Below are 22121 nucleotides of genomic sequence, written 5' to 3'. Positions count from 1 at the left end.
TCTTGTGAGGCTTGTGGGCGTGTCCTAGAGCAAAACGGAGAATGCCATCGTGTTTTGAGTCTCATCTTTCAATATAGTGGTAGGCCAAACCGTTCGGACGCTACAGACGTTTTTGTGAGAAGACCAATTTTCAGGATGTCTCATGGTCTGACAAACACACCTCTAGCTTGACCACCTTTGACCATAGACGCGGAAGGGCTAAAACGGCGGATGTGCTGGATTGAGACAGCCCAGTAAAAAAAAACAGAACCACAATCTCAGTGGAATGCTTTAAAATAATTTATTAGGAATTTTAAAATGGACATTTCCAGAGGAGAAAAGAAAGAAAGAAAAAAGGAAATACAATAAGATAAAGCGGGTGGGGAACAGTCCAAATAAAAGTTTAGTTACAGTGTTGGTCAAGACCTTGAACTTGGAGCTTTAACAACCAAGGCCTTGCCCCTTTTCCGACCCTGAAGAAAGCGTCAACATAAACAAACAAAAACACCAGCATCTTAAACATCACTGAATCATTATTGTGCACCGGGAACGAAATCGGACAAGAGAAAAATATAATTTCCTTTTTGTTCTTAAAAAAAGTCTTAATGCCATGGAATTATCCATACTCCCATTGCCATTAATAGCAGTATTAATATTCCTAAAATAAAAAACAACGTATTGCTTTTTGAAAGTTAGAAAGTTACAGTGTTCGTGTCCAGCAGTAGTTTTGTGTAGTGCCCCAGCCAGTTCGAAAAGGGCAGTACTAGCCAGTATAAAATGGGAGATTCTTGTTCATGTTTAGTGGAAGACTTTGTGGAACATCAACAAAATTCATTTGATTTTCATTGAAATCGCTCTGTCAAAAGAAAGGGGACAATTCCACTATGTCTCCTCCTCCATTCCAGCTACTGGTCTGTGTATAACTCTTTTCTGTACTGACTGGGACAGAGGCTGCGTTCCATTTCAGTTTACCTAGCCCCTAGTCCCTAGATCTGAAAGGACACATAGGATACGTGGTGTTAGACCAAAATGGAACCAGCCAAACATTTCAGTACCAAAATGGCAGTCAAAAAAAATGCATGCCAAGTCAACTTTCGAATCTAGCTAATTCCATACGTCAGCTCACTATTGTGCGCGCACACATCACACACAAACAAACACACCTTCACACATAATGACACAATCACCTTCTAAGGTCATCAGAAGACAAATACAACCATGATGTAACCGTTTTTTTCAGAGTCAATTGCTTTGTTAAATATGTCCTTCATTTGTTTCTACGGTCCGTATGACCGTACATAGAACAGCAAGAAAGAAACAAGAAACAAAATAAAACATAATGAAGGAAAATAGAGCAAAAATATATATACTTTCCCACAAAAAAAGTTGTATTAAATCCCACCCAATCCCCCCTTAACCCCGACCGTGCACCCTCAGCATAGCCAATTAAAAATCCTCAGGGCCTCACTTCAGTTTTTCCTTATCTCTCAGGGATACATGGATGTCATGTCCATAGAAATAAAATGACTAGAACAGGAACCCCCATTCAAGTAACAATATTTCTATGGTTGTGTCACTTGGTAAGACTGTGCCTTTAAGGGGGTCCAATTCAATAGAAATCAGTTACTGGCATGTTCACGGTAAGAAACTAAATGAAAGGAAAGGGACTCAACTGTGTGAGAATTCAAGCATGTTCTCTTTTTGATACCAATTTCTAATGAAAAGGGTCTTATCATTTCGTCTTATTTACAAATATCATCTAGTCCTCAACCCTGCTAATGCATGTTGTTGGCCTAAACACCAAACAAATGCTGAGGGGATAGCCACTTTCAAATAGAAAATGACCTGCCACTGTACAACACATTTGTTGTAGTAGTTAAGCAGACTTCCAGTTAAATTGGCGCCAAACGATTAATAGTAACCCCGCCTGCTGATCAAAGTTCAACATCCCCTCCCTCCTCCCCTACACCAACCTTCATCCTCCCCTACTTCACCCTCCCCTCAAAATCTATATACAATATTTTACAGGAAGAAAATATCTAACCGATTATCATCATTATTATCATTGTGTTCAATATTAATAACAATATTACAAATGTTTTGTTTTAAAAACTATCAAAATATACATTTTAGTTTTCTTTTCATGTTTTCTGTGACACGTTTGTTAAAAATGGAAATTACATAATTTTTGTTCTTTGTTCTTCCTCTGTTTAAATGGGTGAGGTACCCCTTTTGACAAGGAGACCCCATCCCACACACCAGTTCATCGCTCTCTAATCCTCTCTCCTCCTCCATCTGACCTCAGTAACACATTAAAGGGAGGTCAACGGAACAGACAATACATCAAAACATTGCGATTAAATAAAAAAATCCTCAAATATAAAGCAAAACATATCTGACAGAATCTGTGTTTGCCTTGAGCGTAACCCACAAACGTTATTTTCTCACTTATTTATCTGCCATAGCGATAATTAAAAAAAGAAACAGCATTGGAATCTAATGAAATAAACCTACGTGAAGGTAAAGGATAGGAGAAACAAGGGATTGAGAAGAGGGAGTGATATTAGTACAGGAAAACAGGATACAGAAGTTAAAAAAATAAAAGATCTTCAGTCAGTGGGTGGAGTCAGGGGGAGCCAGGGGGTGCGGGGTTTAAACTGTGGCCGCCAATCGGATTGTGCCATGGGTAGGCACACAGCAGTTTGATTGGCTCGTCAGCAGAAGGGACCTCCTCCCGTGCCCGGTGATGTGCTAAATCTGCTCAGTGGTAACCGTTGGTGAAGGCAGTAGCGATAAGAGGACCCTGGGAAAAAAAAGACACACTGACGATTAGAGACAGAGCAGCTGGTAGATAGTTTGAAATGAAGAAAGGATATGGTTGACAAAATTGCCAACATTTTATTGATTTGTCATTATATAATTTACTTCCTTTAAAAACTGGTAAACAAATCCCTGGTTTCCCCTAGCATCAGATACATGCCACCTAGCAGGCTCCTTTAGCTGACACTTATAGATCCCTCTTCACGATATTCCAACCATGGGTCATATTCATTAGGCACCAAAAGCAAGAAAACGAACTAAACCTGGGAGAGACTACTCAAATTTCCATTGTGAAACATGATAGTGACGTACCCCAAGACCGTGGCCGAATCCTGAGTTGGGGCCGGGACTGGCTGCGCTGAGATAGCTGCTGAGTGCTGAGTCCTGACTGGCTGCCGCATACAGATCAGCCATTGGCCCAGGGCTGCTGGTGCCCAGGTAGCCTGCGTTACGTGACTGTGTGGAACCTGAGAGCGAGAGAGATGGAGAGAGACAGAGCGAGAGAGTGACAGTCAATCAGTCAGTCACATTCACATAGACAACTGACAGGCAGAATGATGAAGGAGAATTATCTACCTCTCATAGCCGCTGCTGCTGCTGCTGCCATTGGTCCGTAGGCTGACAGTGGAATGGCTGAGGGACAGAGGGACAATTTCAGATGTCTGAAAACCTATACGTCGCCTTACAAAACAGTGTTTGGCAGTGTGTAAATTAAGTTTGGCAAACATTTCATTGCCAGGTAGTTTCCCGTTTTTTCTGCCCAATTTCAATCTAGACTCATCATTGCAACTCCCCAACGGGCTTGGGGGGTTAAGGTCAAGTCATGCGTCTTCCCGAAACATGACCTGCCTAACCGTGCATTTTAACACACGCCTGCTTAAGCCGGAAGCCAGCCTCACCAATGTGTCAAGAGGAAACACCGTTCACCTGACGGCCGAGGTCAGCCTGCAGGCGCCCGGCCTGCCACAAGGAGTCGCTAGAGCGCGGTGAGCCAAGTAAGACACCCACGACCAAACCCTTCACTAACCCGTACAACACTGGGCCAATTGCACGCCACCCTATTGGACTCCCGTTCACGGCCGGTTGTGATACAGCCCGGGATCTAACCCGGGTCTGTAGTGACACCTCTAGCACGGCGATGCAGTGCCTTAGACCGTTGCGCCACTCGGGAGGCCGGTAGTTTACAGTTTTAAAGATGGTGAAACCGTGTCCAAAATATCCAAGCGTAACATTATTCGGGTCAATTCCATGATTCATCAAAAACATGTTTAAAAAAATCAAAGTTAGGATTGAACCCTTCCAGATTGGAAAAAAGGAGGGCCATTACACCATTCCGCCACAGGTTGGCGATGTTGCCTTATAAAGAGAGAGATTGTGAGCTACCTGTAGATCTTAGAGGAGTGACTGACCTGTGAGCTCAGAGGGGTGGGATGATGTCAGAAGGGTGGTCCTCTCTAAATGGAATTCTAGAACAGAAATGTCAAGAGAGCGCTTTTTTTAATACCAACACCATCCACGTGCCAATCGACTCTCTCACACACACACAAACACACACACACACACACACACACACACACACACACACACACACACACACACACACACACACACACACACACACACACACACACACACACACACACACACACACACACACACACACACACACACACACACACACACAAGCAGCAATTTAGAATGAGTATGAGAGAGTACAGGGGAGAAGGGTGGTAGGGGAAGGAGAGAAAGGAGGCGCAGTGGGGTCAGAGTGGAAGATTAAAGTGCAGCAGAGATGATTTCTCACGTGAGAGGGGAGGGGAAGTAGAGAAAAGGACTGGGGAGAGGAGGAGGACATCAAAACCAAAATACAACTCTACAAGCTGCCAGACTCTGCCATATGCGTTTATACATGGAGTAAAAAGTGTAGGCATGTCTGTGTGTTTGGCACCTAGCGTAAAACTAACATCAGTATGTATCTGACATGATCAATAGGCCAATGCATTGTTTCTGTTGTCAAACCTAGCCAGTTCTACCAACTTACAGAAGGATAATTAACAGACTGTTGTCAAACCTAGCCAGTTCTTTGGATAATTAACAGACTCAAGTCGTCTGTAACTCATACTCTACAGAAATAAGTGTGACAGAGAGAGCGATGCTCATATACCAGGGAACTGGTAGGTGTATCCAGGCGTGATGCTAGGGTAGCCACGGCTAGCGTACGTAGCTGCTTGGAAGCCTGGGTAGCCTGTGAAGAGAGACAAATAAATACCCATCGGGATACGGCTGAACACGGTTGAAGGAGACAATTCTATTGCATTCATATTAGACCTCATGTAGCATGTAGCAACTAGCACCATAACTCAGTACCATGCTGTTGCCATAACTGACCTGTAGGCGGAGCAAGATACTATGACTTCACTGCGGGCCATAGCCTACTTGAATCCCACTGAAACACATCCCCCTTTACATCTCCTCCCATCTCTTTAGCCCTGCTCTCCAATTCTGGCCACAAATTCATAGAGCGTCTCTGAGTAGGTCTCCCCTGTTATATACCGTAGATCATATTCATTGTTAAAAAGGCTAAACTGATCCTAGACCAGCACCCTTACTCTGAGAAGCTTTTTTTTTGTGGTTCCAGAGTGTTTAGAGGCAGCTAAATGACAGTGTCATTGTTCTTACCCAGCATGCCGATCCCCAGCATGAAGGCGTCCATGCCGTAGGGCATCACCCTGGCACGACCTCGAGCCGTACCCGTCGGTGACATCACTTCCTTGGGCTGGGCTTTCTTGCACTCCACCTGGAGTGGAATGCAAATGGTTTGAAATATTCTGCACATAGACACACACACTCCTCACTATCAACACTGACGCACACATTCGCACATACACACATGGCCTGCCTACATACCATTTTGTTGTTGATTTCGTGGAAATGGATCTCACACACTTTCTCCACCATGTCTTCATTCTCGAAGGTCACAAACCCGAAACCTGAGGGACACAGGGACACAGACTGCTTTACTTTCCACTATGGCCATTTGTTTCCATTTTCTATGAAACGGAATGCAATCATGACTTCACATGTCCAGTTCTTCCAGGTTAGGGGTCACCAAGGAAGAAAAGGAGATGAGGGAAGGAGGCGTGGAAAGAAAAAAATGATTGGGACACAACCCATGTTTAATACTCACTATGTCCTCTTTCCTATCCTCATATCCTGTATACTTCTTTCCCCCATCCATCTCTCCCTCAAATCATATTATATATATATTTTTAAAAATGCTTTCATCTATTCAATCCCTTTCAGATGACATAACATAAAGGTAGCAGAGACTCCATCAAAGTATTGAGACTCACCTGGTCTCTCCCCCTTTCTCTCCCTACTCCATCACATGTTCCTTCTCCCTTCCCTCCCCCACACCTCAAGAGGCTGTGAGGGGATTTAGCCGGGTTTGCGTGCCCTAACTGTCAATCTGTCGTCGTGGTAAAGGGGGATGGGGTAGAGTATTAGCTAAGGTTTTAGCCTGAGCCCCGATTAAACGAGCTGACCAATTAACCCTTCTCGCCTTCCTTTACTTGTTCCTCCCTGACTGATTCACACTATAGGGCCGGCCCAAACTGTACTCCGTTGTCTCAGATACTTTGTTTTCACATGGTCCTTTCCAGCATGGTTCCAACAACTATGGCCTAACCAGCTCAGTCAGCCCAGTACAGCTCCCGCACATTAAAATACTGTGTATCGGCATGAGTGTGTGTTTATCTAAACAACGTGTGAGAGTCTGATAATGTGTGTTAATGTATGTGTTATTTGTTTCCGCATAACATGATTTACACTACAAATCAATGTGTGCTATGCTGCCATTCCATGCATGGCTGCACCAAGGATCAGGCTCTTCAATACCTTCTCAATGCAAGAGGTTTACTTTTGCACCAACAAACCAGCTAGTATGGTCTGCCAACTGATCTGAGAGAAGATTATCACAATGATTTTTGTTTGTGTGTGTGTGTGTGTGTGTGTGTGTGTGTGTGTGTGTGTGTGTGTGTGTGTGTGTGTGTGTGTGTGTGTGTGTGTGTGTGTGTGTGTGTGTGTGTGTGTGTGTGTGTGTGTGTGTGTGTGTGTGTGTGTGTGTGTGTGAGAGAGTGTGTGTCGACTGGTGTTTCGTGGCAATACCTCTGTGTCTGTTGGTGGTTTTGTCGAACATGAGCATGGCGTCATCGACCTATGAGGGAGAGAGCGATAGAGAGAGAGAGAGAGAGAGAGAGGTAGAGAGAGAGAGAGAGAGAGAGAGAGAGAGAGAGGTAGAGAGAGAGAGAGGTAGAGAGAGAGAGAGAGAGAGAGAGAGAGAGAGAGAGAGAGAGAGAGAGAGGTAGAGAGAGAGGTAGAGAGAGAGAGAGAGAGAGAGAGGTAGAGAGAGAGAGAGAGAGAGAGAGAGAGAGAGAGAGAGAGAGAGAGAGAGAGAGAGAGAGAGAGAGACAGAGAGAGAGAGAGACAGAGAGAGAGAGAGAGAGAGAGAGAGAGAGAGAGAGAGAGAGAGAGAGAGAGAGAGAGAGGAGAGAGAGAGGTAGAGAGAGAGAGAGAGAGAGAGAGAGAGAGGAGAGAGAGAGAGAGAGAGAGAGAGAGAGAGAGAGAGAGAGAGAGAGAGAGAGAGAGAGAGAGAGAGAGAGAGAGAGAGAGAGAGAGAGAGACAGAGAGAGAGAGACAGAGAGAGATGAGCTTGGACAAACACACACACACAGGCCATTACACAGCATGGGGCTTCATTGTCCCTCCTTCAGGTCCTGTGCTTTGGAGCAAGAGAGGAGAGGGGGCTAACAGATGGAGAAAGAGGAAGGGAACAAGGGGGGGGGGTGACAGGTGACAAAGGAGGAGGAGAGAAAGAAGGGGGTACAGGGGAGAGGAAAAAGCGTGGGCGAGAAAAGGGCCGTTCTTTCTCTGTAAAGTTAAACAGTGGTTCACTCCCCAAGTTCTAGGAGGGAATATGTTCTCTCTCTCTCTCTTGCACTCTCTATGTAAATATATATATACACTGAGTGTACAACACATGAGGAACACCTTCCTAATATTGAGTTGCACCCCCTTCTGCCCTCAGAACAGCCTCAGTTCGTCGGGGCATGGACTCTACAAGGTGTCCATAGAGATGCTGGCCCATGTTGACTCCAATGCTGTTTCAAGTTGGCTGGATGTCCTTAGGGTGGTGGACCATTCTTGATACACTGTGAAGCGTAAAAAACCCAGCAGCGTTGCAGTTCTTGACTCAAACCGGTGAGTCAAACCGGTGAGCCTGGCACCTAATACCATACCCCGTTCAAAGGCACTTAAATCTTTTGTCTTGCCCATTCACCCTCTGAAAGGCACACACACACACACCCAATCCATGTCTCAATTGTCTCAAGGCTTAAAAATCAGTCTTTAACCTGTCTCCTCCCCTTCATCTACACTGATTGAACTGGATTTAACACGTGACATCAATAAGGGATCGTAGCTTTCACCTGGATTCACCTGGTCAGTCTATGTCATGGAAAGAGCAGGTGTTCATAATGTTTTGTGCACTCATGTTTGGCGGGGGGGCTTTTGTGTCCTGTTCTCTAGCTCTTTGTTCTCCTCGCCACAAAGTTTACTATTCCCATGGAGACCCTGTAAATAATTTCAATTAGGAGAATTGACCCTCCTCTCACTCCTCTCACTATGAATAGAACTACAGAGAGAAAGAACTGTGTGAGGAAGAGAGAGAGAGAGAGAGAAAGAGTGAAAGGGGGAATTGAGAGAGAGGGACAAAGTTGAAAAAAGGACTTACTAGAGGGAGAGAAAATGGATTTTGCGTGGCGACGCAGAAAAGAGACGAGGCGAGAGATAGTTCAGGACAGAATTAAGGATGGGAGGGGGATTGGTGCATACGAAATAGTGGGTCGAGAGTGAAAAGGATAAAAGAGTTTGGGGGAGAGAGAGAGAGTGAGGGTTGGATGGACAGAAAGACAGACAGAAGGAGAGGCAGGCAGGGAGAGAGAGAACAAAGAGAAGTGGGGGCTTTGTCAACACGCACCCCTTTCATTCTTCCTTTCCCTCCACTTTTTCCCCCTTTTTCTCCCACTCTTCTCCCTGCAGCCCTATTCATGCTGACCCCATCCCCTCTTTACTCTCCTTTGCTGGTAAGAACGTTAGCACAAACTCCTCTAATAGAGGAACTGTGAAACTACTCCATGTTTTTCCAGTGAGAGACATCATCAGTATAACCATCGCTTAGGACACACAGCATGACTGCATTCCTATTTTCATTACCTTTCAGCGTAATGAAACTTAACACAGGGTGAAATGTGAGTGGAGGAAAGCTCTGGACTCCAGTTTGATGTTTAACCTTTGAGATCATCTATTTGGTGTCATAATGAAAGCAGTACATATTACTAAAGTACTTAATTTAAAATACTTGACAGTAGCTTTTGGGGGTATCTGTACTTTACTTTACTGTTTCTATTTTCACTGACAACCATAAGTACTTGTTACATTTTGAATGCTTAGCAGGACAGGAAAATGGTGTAATTCCCACACTTATCAAGAGAACAACCCTGGTCTTCCCTACTGCCTCTGATCTGGCGGACTCACGAAACAGTGAGAGTGTTGGAGTGAGCCCCTGGCTAGCTGTAAATAAAATAAAAACAAGAAAATGGTGTCGTCTGGTTTGCTTCATATAAGGAATTTGAAATGATTTATACTTTTACTATTGATACTTAAGTATAACCAAATACTTTTAGACTTTTACTCAAGTAGGGTTTTACTGGGTGACTGTCACTTTTACTTGTCATTTTCTATTAAGGTATCCTTACTTTTACTCAAGTATGACAATCGGGTACTTTTTACACCACTGGCAATATATTTGGTTTGTTTGAATGATCTAATAAACAAAGTTTACACAAGCTGTGCTAGTGAGTGTGTGTGTCACTGCGTGTGTGCATGGAATATAGAAAAGGTCAGGGTTGGAGACCCGTTAGTCCAACAGAGCTATGATCTCACTATGATCTCTCTCTCTCTCACACACACACAGCCCCCGCCCCCAGTCTACCCTCTGTCCTTCATTCAGTTTTTATCTCCCCCCTCCCACTCTTCACCCTTCCGGTCCTCCAAAGCCAATGACACAGCAAAGTCGGGACAGGGAGAGTAAGTGGACAGCTGCAGCACCAGAGACATGTTATCATAAGTGTTGTGTTACATGGTCAAGTAGGCAAGTAGACACCAGTTAGCATTAGCGCTATTTATTCTCGACGCTAACCATTCGTTAGTATTAGCCTGACACATGAAGGTGTGAACACAAAACAGTCACCTTTAGCCGTATTCAGTGAGGATGGCTAACTGTGATTTATTCTAATTCACTAGCTAGCTAACATCTTGAAGTTTGTAAGCTTTATTGTCTTCGGTGCTAAAAAACAAAAACTACTGGGCACAAACGTCTATTCCACGTTGGGTCAACGTAATTTAATTGACATGATGTGGAAACAACGTTGATTCAACCAGTGTGTGCCTAGTGGGAAGTGTTAGACCTGCTGTTACAGAGCCTCCTCGACAAAATCAATAGGGAAACAACCTGTTGTCCACTGTGTCCAGAGAAGTGTAATACAATCTGGCTGAACTATAGCGTCTTGTATTTACCTCAGCACGGCTCACACTCACTGCCCAGCACCTTTACAGCATGTCACATGACATTCTCATTTCGTAAAAAATGACAAGAAGCTTTTCAGGAACATTTTGAGAACATTTTCAGTCACAGAACTTTCTGGGAATGGTTTCAGAGAGCTGCTGGAAATGTACCGACAGACAACTTTTCCCACACAGAATGTTCTGTATCCGGGAATGTTCTCTTTCCGACAATTTCAAAGAAACTGGACAAACCAATAATATTTTGCAGCCCTTTGTAAACATCCAGTGAAGACAACTCTGTTCACTGTTTGCTGCTACGTTGGCTACGAGACAGTACGAACCGTGACCTATTTGCAATGAACATGTGGGCTTCAATCCCTCAGTTCAAACACCCAAACACAGTCAGTGTCTAATTCAACTCAACCGTCTTCCTCTCTCACCTCTGTTTAACTCTTCCTTCGCTCTCTTCCCCTCCCTCTCTCCACCCATCTCTCCAAACAGGCCGGCAGACAAAGTGTCCAGTGAAGCCCTCTAATCGCCAACTCACATGGTTGACTGCAGCCCAACTTGTTCCTTTCTGTCCTATCCACCCCTCTATCTCTCCCCTCCCTCCTTCATCCATTTTGGAAGGGTGAAGATAGGCCTGTAGTTTGTTGACTCTTCGAAGTGAAGCACCACGGCTGTGTTTTTACACTGTACTTTGAGGCAGAGTGTTATCCAATGGCTTCCCAGTACTGTTTGGGAGAGCATGGCTGGGAAAAGGATAGTGGGAACGTCGGGATAGAGTGCCGGGGAGCACAGCGGACCTCTGGCCGGGCACGGCAGGGGCGTAAATCGAGACTTGTCTCTGTGGGATTCTGACCTGCTTCCCAGACAAACATGGCCGCCGGTGAGCGGTGGGATCAGCTCGTTTGAGGAACCCGTGTACGGTTACATCTGGTTGGTCAATCACACCAAAGACAAAAAGGCTTTCGTTTTGCACTAGACTGACATTGATGCCCATTTAAGCCCAAAAGCTCACAGAATGCTAATCTGATTTTGAAGTGTACAAAACAAAATGGTAAGAAATCGTCAGTTGTGTGTGTGTGCCGGATGGTTTCACGAGACTGCCCATTTCTAAATCAAGTGACAAACTCTCTCCAAGACACTCTGCTGTGGAAATCAAATGCTGGAAGCGCAATGTGGAAATCTCCAATGTTATACTTTGGCCCAAGCATCTCCTATGTGGGGGTTGATACTTCACAAGATCCAAGCCTCCATCAGAATGATTTCCTCGAACCCTTTTCCTCTCCTTCTCTTACACCCAACGGTTTCTTCCTCTCTCCGCCCTCAAAGTGACATCATTAAGTCCCATTAAGGGGATGGTGATTCTGTCTTTCTAGAACGTTCTCTGTCCACTGCTGCTCAAAACAGTCAGGACACACTGTTTTAAGTCGGTGAATGTTAGACCGGTGTGACTGCCCGACCAATACGTGCATTTGTGTTTATGTGTATAAGCCTCACACGCATTACATATATATATTTTTTTCAGAGTAATTGCTAAATTACCAAGGGACAAAGGCTAAAAGCAGGTCACCAAGGCAACAGGCTGAGGGATGTAGTGGATAAGAGTGTGTTTTGGGATGGGGGGACAACGAACTGAGGTTGGTTGTGTGTGTGCGGGGGGGATCTTGTGGCAAGAGCAGCTGTTGCATTAGATTAGTTCAGAATTAGAGACCCCCCTCTTCCTCCTCCCCTTCGCCAGTGTCCTCCCTCCCTAACTACACCTCTCTTCTAGGTCAAACTTCTTCACTCGTTCTCTCCCTAATACCTCTCCCTTGAAGAAAAAAAACCTCCTATTTTCCTCTTCCCATTGATTCCAGACAGTTTGTCAACTTTTTGGGGGGGTCAGTTCAGATCTTCATCCCCATTACAATACTTTTTCTTCTGCCATCACATTCCCCCCCCCTTCGCAGTTCTACGAGTTGGTTCTTCTCATTCTCATGCATTCCTCTTCTCTCCTGCAGTTTGAAAACACTTCCCTTCCCGAGTACACCTCTCTCTCTCTCTCTCTCTCTCTCCAGGAGGTGCCTCTTCACTCTCTTCACCCCTCTTTCTCCCCCCTTGCCTCTTTCTCTCTCTTAAGCCATCCCTCTGTCATCCCAGCATGCGTTTGCCTTTCACTGCATTTCATTCAAATAGGCTTAACTGGCTTGAAGAAAAATGGAACAGACGAAGCAACTCAAACAGCAGCAACGGGAGCAAAATGGAAGACAGAAATGCTAATATCGATTAGAACTAATGCTGATGTGTTCCCTCCCCCTTTCCCTCTCTCCTTCGCCCCTTTCAACTCGTCTCTGAAATTAGCCACGCTTACCGTGTCTCTTACCCAAACGTGGAATGAGAGAAACAGAAAGAGAAAAGAGAGAGAAACAGGGAGACAAATAGGCTGAGAAAACATGAGGGGACATTAAATGAAAAAAAAAAAAACCGAGGGCACTTAAGAGAAACTTTGTCTGAAGTTGATCTTGGCAAAACGGAGAACAGCTCCTGATTCGAGATATAGAGTACATGTAATGTCATTTGCAGCAACAGCATGTCAACAAACGTGTCTGAACACAGTGCTTCATTTACCTTTCCAAACTGGTCAAAGTATTGCTTGACGTCTTCGATGGTTGTGTTCACTGAGAGGCCTCCCACAAAGATCTTCTTTGTCCTGGTCACCAACTAACAACACAAAGAAAGAGTACACACGATCATCAACACACAACACATTGAAAAGGCTAGATGACTTAAGATAGTACTGTTAAGCAGTACAAATATATAGATGATTTTTATTGAACCTTTATTGAACTAGGCAAGTCAGGTAAGAACAAAATATTATTTACAATGACGGCCTACTTGTAAAGCACCCCTGGCCAAACCCTCCCTAAACCTGGGCCAATTGTGCGGCGCCCTATGGGACTCCCGATCACGGCCAGTTGTAATACAGCCCGGGATCGAACCCGGGTCTGTAGTGACACCTCGTGCCTTAGACCCCTGCACCACTAGGGAGCTAGGGAGGGGGTTGCTAGCCACTCGGAACCACATAGTACAGCAATAACACAATTAATTTCAATGCAAATACAAAATGTGACTCTGCAGGAAGACTTAATATTAAGACTGTGTGCGTATGTATGCGTGTATGTGTGTCTTTAGGCTGGCAGAGCCCCCCCCCCTCCCTTCTATACTACCCCTATGTATAGGGGTAGTATAGAAGTCGGCTGAGGGTGGGGGGGATTCCTGCCCTTGTTGCCCTAAATCTGGTGCGGCAGGCGGGCCTCCCGTGATAGGCTGTCACCTTGGCCTCCAGGGGTAAACCCCATTAAGGATCAGAACTCACCTTGGGTTGGGCTCTACGAGGAAATGCCACCTTGGGATCAATCTGGAGAGAGGAGAGACAGAGAGTGAGAGAGAGTGAGAGTTAGAAACTGGTGGACAAAAACATTTGGAGACCATACTACCACTCACGAGTAATGGTGACTCACAGTTCAAGGCAACGGACCACAAACTTTAAGGATACAAACCTTTTCCGGTATTTGAGAGGTATTACATTCCATTTCTATGACAGCCCCCAAACCTGTGATACACTGGAGACATATTACTTTCTCCAATGCAGTGGCAGACTACATACCACTAGCCTGGTCCCAGATCTGTTTATTCTGTCTTGCCAAGTCCTATGGTCAGACTATATGAGTTGGAAAGACAGCACAAACAGACCTGGGACCAGGCTAGCATATCGCTGTGTAATTGCAGCACAACAACACTTTAAATTCATACAGTATATCAAGGAATAGACTCGTGTCGACACTGATATTCACAGGCGCTGTAATTCCGCCGGGAGAAAAAAAGCTTCTGTGCACAGCATTGTAAGCCATGGAGGATTTGCATAAAGGCTCAGGTTTCTCACGTGTCTTTCTAGTCAAATCATGGTCCGCGGTTTTGGAGGCTCAGTTGGTATGAGCATGGCTCAAACAACGCCAGGGTTGTGGGTTCGATTCCTGCCGGGGTTACATCCTGTATACTAAAAGCTATGTACTCACTGTGCTGTAAGTCGCTTTGGATAAAAGCATCTGCCAAATGACATATAGTATTTGTTATATATTATGGTGACAAGCTGAAGAGCAGCAATGGCTGCTGTTTGAGTGAGACGGAAGAGACTCCTCCTCACCCCACGGTGTTGGACGGAGAGGAGGACTGTCCTCTCCAGCTGGCTTCAGAGTTGACGAAGGAAGGTGACTACAGAGAGTGGAACAACAGCTCGATTGTTAAGCACCCGGGCACCTTTCGGACTCTGTCTCTTGTTTACTCCAAATGCTGGGACGAAACCATGAACTCAACTGATTATCTCATCCTTGTCACCCAATGCATGTGTCTATAATGACACTGATTGGGTCAAACATGAGCCCGAGCGTCCCAGTAGCTAAGTGGCATTTTATTTTTCAAAATATACCCGTCAAGCGCTCTCATGTCCCCTCTACTGCTCAGAGATCAGTAAAACAAAGCACATCTGTCACAAAGATAGAAAAACACAACAAAGAGCCAAGGACCAACACCCCTAAGTCTATTTTGGACAAAGTTTTGACTACTACAGTAGAGTGCTACAGGCTACATATAATAATAATAATACATCATGCCATGCGGTTTAGTACCATCGCATTATGAAGTAACGACGGGGTGCAGATCTACAGCACTGAGAACAGACCGTAGTCCAATAAACAGGAGCACAGGTACAGAGAGTACAGTGAGCGTAGGCCTACACTACGGTCTCTATGGAAGACTCAGCATGCTACTCTTTTTACTTCAGCCCAAATGGGCGTATTCCACAAACCAGGAGCAACGAGCCAGCTAACGTTCATAAATATTCAGAAACAATGTCCTTGACGGCGGAAGAACGATTTAAAATGGCATGTGGTATAACTGACTTTTCATTAACTCGTATTCAACGCTCTTTCTTCATAATAACTGATATTAATATTAATACCGTTATCCTGGAGTGTTTATGAATGTCAGCCGGCTGGACTTGTTCATGCTGCCTTGTGACATACAACCCTGATGGGTTTTAGAGAGCAGAGGAGGATCCCATCAAGCCAGAGCCTATTGGTTTAGTTGTTTGTGTTAAGACAAGACTAGACTACATCCGATAGTCACCTCAAACTGCCAAACCCATCCAGACATGTTTAAAACTGAAACAAACAAGCAAAGTGAAGGCATCACAAATCATCATTAGCACATGGTCGCCAACACGTCGCAAAGCAGAGAACCTAAAAAAAAAATCGTAACCTTACAACGTTCACATTATACTCTCACAGCACTTCTGTTAGGCTACACTTTTGGTTTCTTTCGTTTAAAATTTAAAAAAAGTATTTTCATTGTGTGTATGTGCGGGTTTTAAGGGAAAAGGAATGGAGGAAGAGGTTGAATGAGCAAGAAAGGAAGAATGAACTAAATAAAGACACAGTGAAGACATAACCAAATCAAAGAGAGGAGTTTGATTAAGTGAAGGAGAGGGCGAAAAAGAAGCAAAGAGAGAAGGAGCTAGGTCTAGACCGAGGGAGACGGGGAAAGACGGAGTGAGAGGGGAGAGAGAGTGGCTATTCATTTTAAAACAAAAACTCCACATGAGAAAGTGGGCCGCCCATTTGTGAGCAGGGAGTCCTGGCCCAGCGGGCAGCCCCTCTGATTTCATTAATTAACAGGACAAAAGGGGACAAAACAGATGGACCCGCAGAGGAACAGGGGCTCGGCCAACTACTCCCCACTCACACACCCTCACCGTGCGCTTAAACACATAAAACACACACACGCACTGCTTTTACTAACACATTCACTCAATAAAAATGATGTGGCCAGGAAAACACAAACGTACACAAATAGTTAATGTAAGTGTGCTATTCTATCCAATCCTAATTCAAAACTTTATAAAATACACCTGTTTAGAAGCAACCGGACTAAGAAGTTTGGAAGGTAGCTAGGCTAGCATGTCACTTTGTGGACGGCAATTTGATTTGGGTCTGGGCCATTGGGGTCAATCTGCACAGCTGAACAATTGCAGAGTAATTAGTTAACGAAGTCCACTAATGAGGCCCCCTACTCTACACAAAGTCTTGGCTAGGACAACCAATGTGTGTGTGCATGTACGTGTGTGCGACTTATCACTTCCTTGAGGAGGGCAGGTACACACTCAGGGATGAGGCTATACTTCGGAATCGCAATCCGGTTTGTTTCCTTCAATCGGATTAGGTGCCTTTGAGATCCATACTAATTACAGATGTAGTTTCTTAATTTGATCACCCTGTTGAAGGGGAACCTTCCTGCTGCAATGCAGGAAATGTAAAACTCGTAGTGTATTTGATGTTTAAAAAGACTTTATTTTCTCTTACGAAAAATGTATTAACCCCTACAAAATTAGAACTAACATTATGCCAGATTTTCTGTGTCTGCTGGATTATTTTCCTGCTGTAGCAAACCTGCTCAAATTAAGATCCTACACATGTACAGATCAGGGCTGGGACTCGCTCTTGCTTTTCCCTTCCATCTTCTCCTCCACCCCCCTCTCGTCTCCTCTGCCCCTGTCAGCACCAGAGAGCTAATCTCCATAGAGCCATGACCCGGGACAGTGCTAACTGCTAATGCTAACCTGGTTCCCAACCCATACGGAGTCCAATCAATATTCAGTCCGTGAACAGACAAAGAGTCAAATTCAATGATCAGATTTGAATAGTTGTGATGTGTGGGTTTTGTTGACGTGCTAAATCTCTATTCTTGCTCTGAGTCTGGTGATGAGTTTTCCTTTGTGAAAAAAAAAATGATATTCTCGGTGAGCCATTTAGCATTGCTGCCAACTAACTTTAACCAGGCCTAGCACAGTTAACAAGGCCTGTGGTTTCACTAAACTGCTATATAATTGCTAATTATCAGTAAACTGCCTATTCATGTACAGTACCAGACAAAGATTTGGACACACGCACTCAAGGGTTTTTATTTTCTTTTTACTATTTTCTACATTGTAGAATAATAGTGAAAACATCAGAACTATGAAATAACACAATTGGAATCATGTGGAAACCAAAAAACTCTTAGAAACAAACTTTTTTTGTTTATATTTTCAGATTCTTCAAAGTAGCCACCCTTTGCCTTGATGACAGCTTTGCACACTCTTGGCATTCTCAACCAGCTTCATGAGGTAATCACCTGGAATGCATTTAAATTAACAGGTGAGCCTTGTTAAAAGTTAATTTGTGGAATTTCTTTCATTCTCAATGTGCTTAAGCCAATCAATTGTGTTGTGACAAGTTAGGGGTGATCAGGCCTTCATGGTCGAATTGCTGCAAAGAAACCACTACTAAAGGACACAAATAATAAGAAGAGACTTGCTTGGACCAAGAAACACAAACAATTTTCCAACCGCCGTGTCTTTGTGAGATGCAGAGTAGAGTAGGTGAACGGATGATCTCCGCATGTGTGGTTCCCACCGTGAAGCATGGAAGAGGAGGTGTGGCGGTCCTTTGCTGGTGACACTGTCTGTGATTTATTCAGAATTCAAGGCACAATTAAGCAGCATGGCTACCACAACATTCTGCAGTGATATGCCATTCCATCTGGTTTGCGTTTAGTGTGACTATCATTGTTTTTCAACAGGACAATGACCCACACACCTCCAGATTGATGAGGTGCTGCATTAGATGACCTGGCCGCCACAATCACCTGACTTCAACCCAATTTAGATGGTTTTGGATGACTTGGATCACAGAGTGATGGAAAAGCAGTCAACAAGTGCTCAGCATATGTGGGAATGTCTTCAAGACTGTTAGAAAAGCATTCCAGGTGAAGCTGGTTGAGAGAATGCCAAGAGTGTGCAAAGCTGTCGCCAAGGCAAAAGGGTGGCTACTTTGAAGAATCTAAAAGCAAAAAAATATTTAGGTTTTTAAATTGGTTACTACACGATTCCATATGTGTTATTTCGTAGTTTTTGACATCTTCACTATTACTCTACAACATAGAATAGTAAAAATAAAGAGAAACCCTTGAATGAGAAGGTGTGTCCAAACTTTTGACTGGTACTTTATGTATGAAAATAAGTAAATACATGTATGTATAAAGCAATATTACACAGGCCAGTAACCTGCCTTAAGCATAACCAACATTATCATGTATTAATCTAATGCAATGGTTAACTATGTACATGTAATAACGTTCATGAGCAGTTTATGACTAGACCTTCAAACAAAATAATAAGTGTAACCAAAGAACTTTCTCACACTCTTCGTGAGGTATATTCAATGCAGCAACACTAACATACCCAATCAGCTGATTGGTGGAATTGGCTATGTTGGGCTAGAACAAAAAACATTATACATTCTAAATCATTTGTGTAGGCTTGGAATGTGACTACGTGGATAGGAAATCCATCCAATCCAAACTCACTTTGTACTAGTGACACTGATTTGATGTGATAAAGTCTATTAGTAATAGACTAGATTTGTTTTGCATAGTCAAAATGGAACCAGGGTCGTGTTCATTGGGAACCAAATGGAAGACAACTGACTGAAACGGGGAGGGACTACCTGGACTATTCCAATAAGAAATACAAATGTTCCATAGCAAAAAAATGAATAATAATGTTCAATCCACTGCGTGCCCTAATGAACACGACCCTGGATTGTTCGAGACCAGACGAAGCACTACATCACACTGCTGCCATGTGGTGAAGGCCTCTGAAGCAGCCAAACAAGTAGAACTCTGTCTTCATGCTCCAAACAACATTACCAATCTGCCTCACTCATAAAAAAGCATCACATTGGTCAATACTGTCATTGTCAATAACAGCATGAAAGTTGTCTAGATGTTGGTTCCTGAGGGCCTAACTTGAGATATGGGCGAGTAACTCAAATTTCCACGCAAATCTCCCCGTGTCATCCCTGCATAATTTAATCAAATATGTTTTATCCCCACACATCCTGGCCTTATATATGATTAGACAGTGCTATACTTTCAATCCACATTACAAAAAGTAACATTGACTTTCAAAAGAGTAACATAGACGTTCAAAAGAGTAACATAGACTTTCAAAAGAGTAACATAGACTTTCATAATCATGTTGGTAGTTGGTAAAAAAAAATAAAGCACCACTCTTCTGTTCGTCCCTGGCTCTTTGTTTTCACTGTGTCCAACATTTTGTCACCGCTTTTCAGAGTGCTTACACTTGACCCAAATTCCTACTGCCAAAACGTCTCATTTACCTTGTCCTTTCTCTCTCTCTCCGTCTCTTTCTCACCCTCCAAGGGGTGAGCATGAAATTAATTCCAGAAAGGAATTTCACTCTCCTTCTCATCTCATGCTGGTCAAACAATAGCCACCGACAAGGGAGAGAGAGGGGGAAACGGTTTGGATGGAGACTGTTGGGGAGGTAAAGGTCAATGAGGAAAGGAGAAGAGATGGTACAAGGGGACAGACTGAAAGATGTGAATAGTCTGCGAGAGAGAAGGTGAGAGTCATTGATAAATGAAAAAACAATTGAAAAGAAAAAAGTGAGACATCGAAAGGGATTTGGGAACAATGACATGGAGTCCATTTTTTTCCCCAATTACACAGTACCATAATTTATCAATTGACTTACTATATGTTATGCTTCTCCAATACTTAAAAAAAAAGCAGCACACTGGACCATTTCAGCACACCAAACATAACACTGTGAGCTGCAGCAAAATATTGTAATCTATCAAAATACAATGGTAATTTTCAATAACGATGTCCCTGCCTAGTCGACCATTCAACCCTATTGACCATCACACCTTTACACATGCATGCGTAGCGTACACACACACACACATCGACATAGTGGAGGCCAGATCCTCAAAGCTCACAAGATATTCAAGAATCAGACTTCTGACAATACAAGACCTACTGTAACTAGGATCCACAGATATATTGCCATTGACACTCTACTTCTACTGATGTCAAACCAGCTCAGAAGTGTAAAATACTAAAGGGTTACACAAAAACACATTGCCACCTTGGTCAAGCATACTAGAAAATATTAATGGTGCGATATATTTATAGGATATTTAACTTAATAGTATTCGTATCTGTCTTGAACAGGTGATACATTTGGATTAGTGGTTTAGTCGTATGAATCAAACCCAATGCCTTCAAAAACACACTTCTATGTTCTGACAATATGTTGACTGTAAAACTCATTTTACTGTGATTACTCTAGAATCCAGATTGTAGCTATAACATCAGTGCATTTGCTCCTCTCTGAAACATCCTCCTAGGGGTTTTATTACATCGTAAAACGGGAACCACATTTAAGTGACTAATTGTAACTGAAAAACTCAAGTCCAATTCCATATAATTAAGGACCCGTAAAACAACGTACTACAATCACTGCCATTATTTAAGTTATCGCCGCAGATGCTATTGTCCATGGGTTGACTTTGCATTGTTGGTGGCAGTACATTCTGCATTCATCTTCAAACGCTAGAAGAGAGTTGTTATGGAGACATAAGTCCCACAAGGCTGTGGAGTCACCATAATATCCCCTGTGACTGATTTCACCCAGGGCAACAGACCTGCTTCGTGTAACCAAACTAGCCTTTCCATGCTACATCCTCCCCCACTCGCTCTCACCTTTCACTGTCAAATGTTGTCCCTTTAGGGCCAGGCAGTGTGTGTGTGTATAACAGTACCGTGTGCGCACATATGAGAGTGTGTATTGAGGGGGTTGGGGGATGGAGACACACCCACACGGCTGACAAAGCTGTGTGCTGTAAGCTTCATCAACGATTGTGTTACTCTACGTAGCATCACCGGTATGCTTCAGAGACTATAGTGTTATGCATTGAATTAGAATGACATTACCATTCACATCAACATTCTAATTATGAGTTGTTGTTTTTTTAAAGTTATTCCATGCCGGGACTGAACTCGGGGACTAGCTGATACCAATCTCCGGGTTAAACTTTTTGTTGTTGTTGAATTAACTTAATCTAAAACTGTTCTTGACTTTTGATGACCCCCGTTAAAACTTCATTTAATGGTTTTACAAACGTACAACTCAACTTTTTAAATATGTTTCACAGCCCTAACGTTTAAAAAAAAAACTTTTTTCTTTTTGGAGTGAGAGAGAGCCTCTTCCTCCCCGTCTCGGTCCCCAGGTAATCATGGCGATGAACAGCAAGAAAGAACGCTTTCATGTCACACACCCTAAACCAGGATTTGGTGGGAGGGGAGGAGAGGGAGGCGCCCATAGACTCTCCTAAACTTTCCTACCAGGGAAGACCATTTCATACATCACATGGTGTATAACATTATGGCATAACATGGCAGAAGAAAAAGGACTTACCAAGAAAAACTGCATCCATATCAAATATAGACAATGTTATAGATGTATGCCATAACAAAATTATTTAGGACCATTATTTATAGCATGTGAACAACTTCCCCGTATGCAATAATGTTGCTTGTGCATTTAGGTGCAAGCATAAACTTACTGTTTTAGAATCCAGCTCATGTCTGTTTTGTGCCAAAACTTTATCCACACCAGCCTGGTCTATGTATGTTACAAACCCGAATCCCCTGGGGGGGAAGCACAATGCATTGAATTATAATAACAGTCCGACACAACAAAACTCAACCTCTGACCGCAAAATCATGTTCTTTTTTAAAAGAAAATAAAC

At 43.5% G+C, this 22121-nt stretch overlaps 1 protein-coding gene across 2 annotated transcripts in view; it reads right to left on the bottom strand.

Moving 5' to 3' along the window:
- Positions 1 to 261: 261 nt before the first annotated feature.
- The window catches only part of LOC124002655 (RNA-binding protein Musashi homolog 1-like), a 23482-nt gene continuing 1622 nt past the window's right edge, over positions 262 to 22121 (bottom strand). Inside the window, exons 4-14 of one of the 2 annotated variants that reach the window (XM_046310243.1) lie at positions 21936 to 22020; positions 13784 to 13825; positions 13036 to 13128; positions 6967 to 7015; positions 5707 to 5789; positions 5479 to 5596; positions 4964 to 5044; positions 4209 to 4265; positions 3376 to 3432; positions 3112 to 3266; positions 262 to 2782 (exon numbers count right to left, since the gene is read on the bottom strand). In XM_046310243.1, coding sequence (XP_046166199.1) covers positions 2741 to 2782; positions 3112 to 3266; positions 3376 to 3432; positions 4209 to 4265; positions 4964 to 5044; positions 5479 to 5596; positions 5707 to 5789; positions 6967 to 7015; positions 13036 to 13128; positions 13784 to 13825; positions 21936 to 22020 — 862 coding nt within the window. In that variant the 3' untranslated portion in view covers positions 262 to 2740. Of the gene's footprint in view, positions 2783 to 3111; positions 3267 to 3375; positions 3433 to 4208; positions 4266 to 4366; positions 4819 to 4870; positions 5045 to 5478; positions 5597 to 5706; positions 5790 to 6966; positions 7016 to 13035; positions 13129 to 13783; positions 13826 to 21935; positions 22021 to 22121 lie in introns of those variants that run through there. The other variant, XR_006833094.1, reaches the window with a different exon arrangement.

Source organism: Oncorhynchus gorbuscha, linkage group LG18, assembly GCF_021184085.1.
Source record: "Oncorhynchus gorbuscha isolate QuinsamMale2020 ecotype Even-year linkage group LG18, OgorEven_v1.0, whole genome shotgun sequence".
NCBI classification, from domain to species: domain Eukaryota; kingdom Metazoa; phylum Chordata; class Actinopteri; order Salmoniformes; family Salmonidae; genus Oncorhynchus; species Oncorhynchus gorbuscha.
The sequence above is the reverse complement of the archived record's forward strand: the minus strand, read 5'-3'. Positions and strand labels throughout refer to the sequence as shown.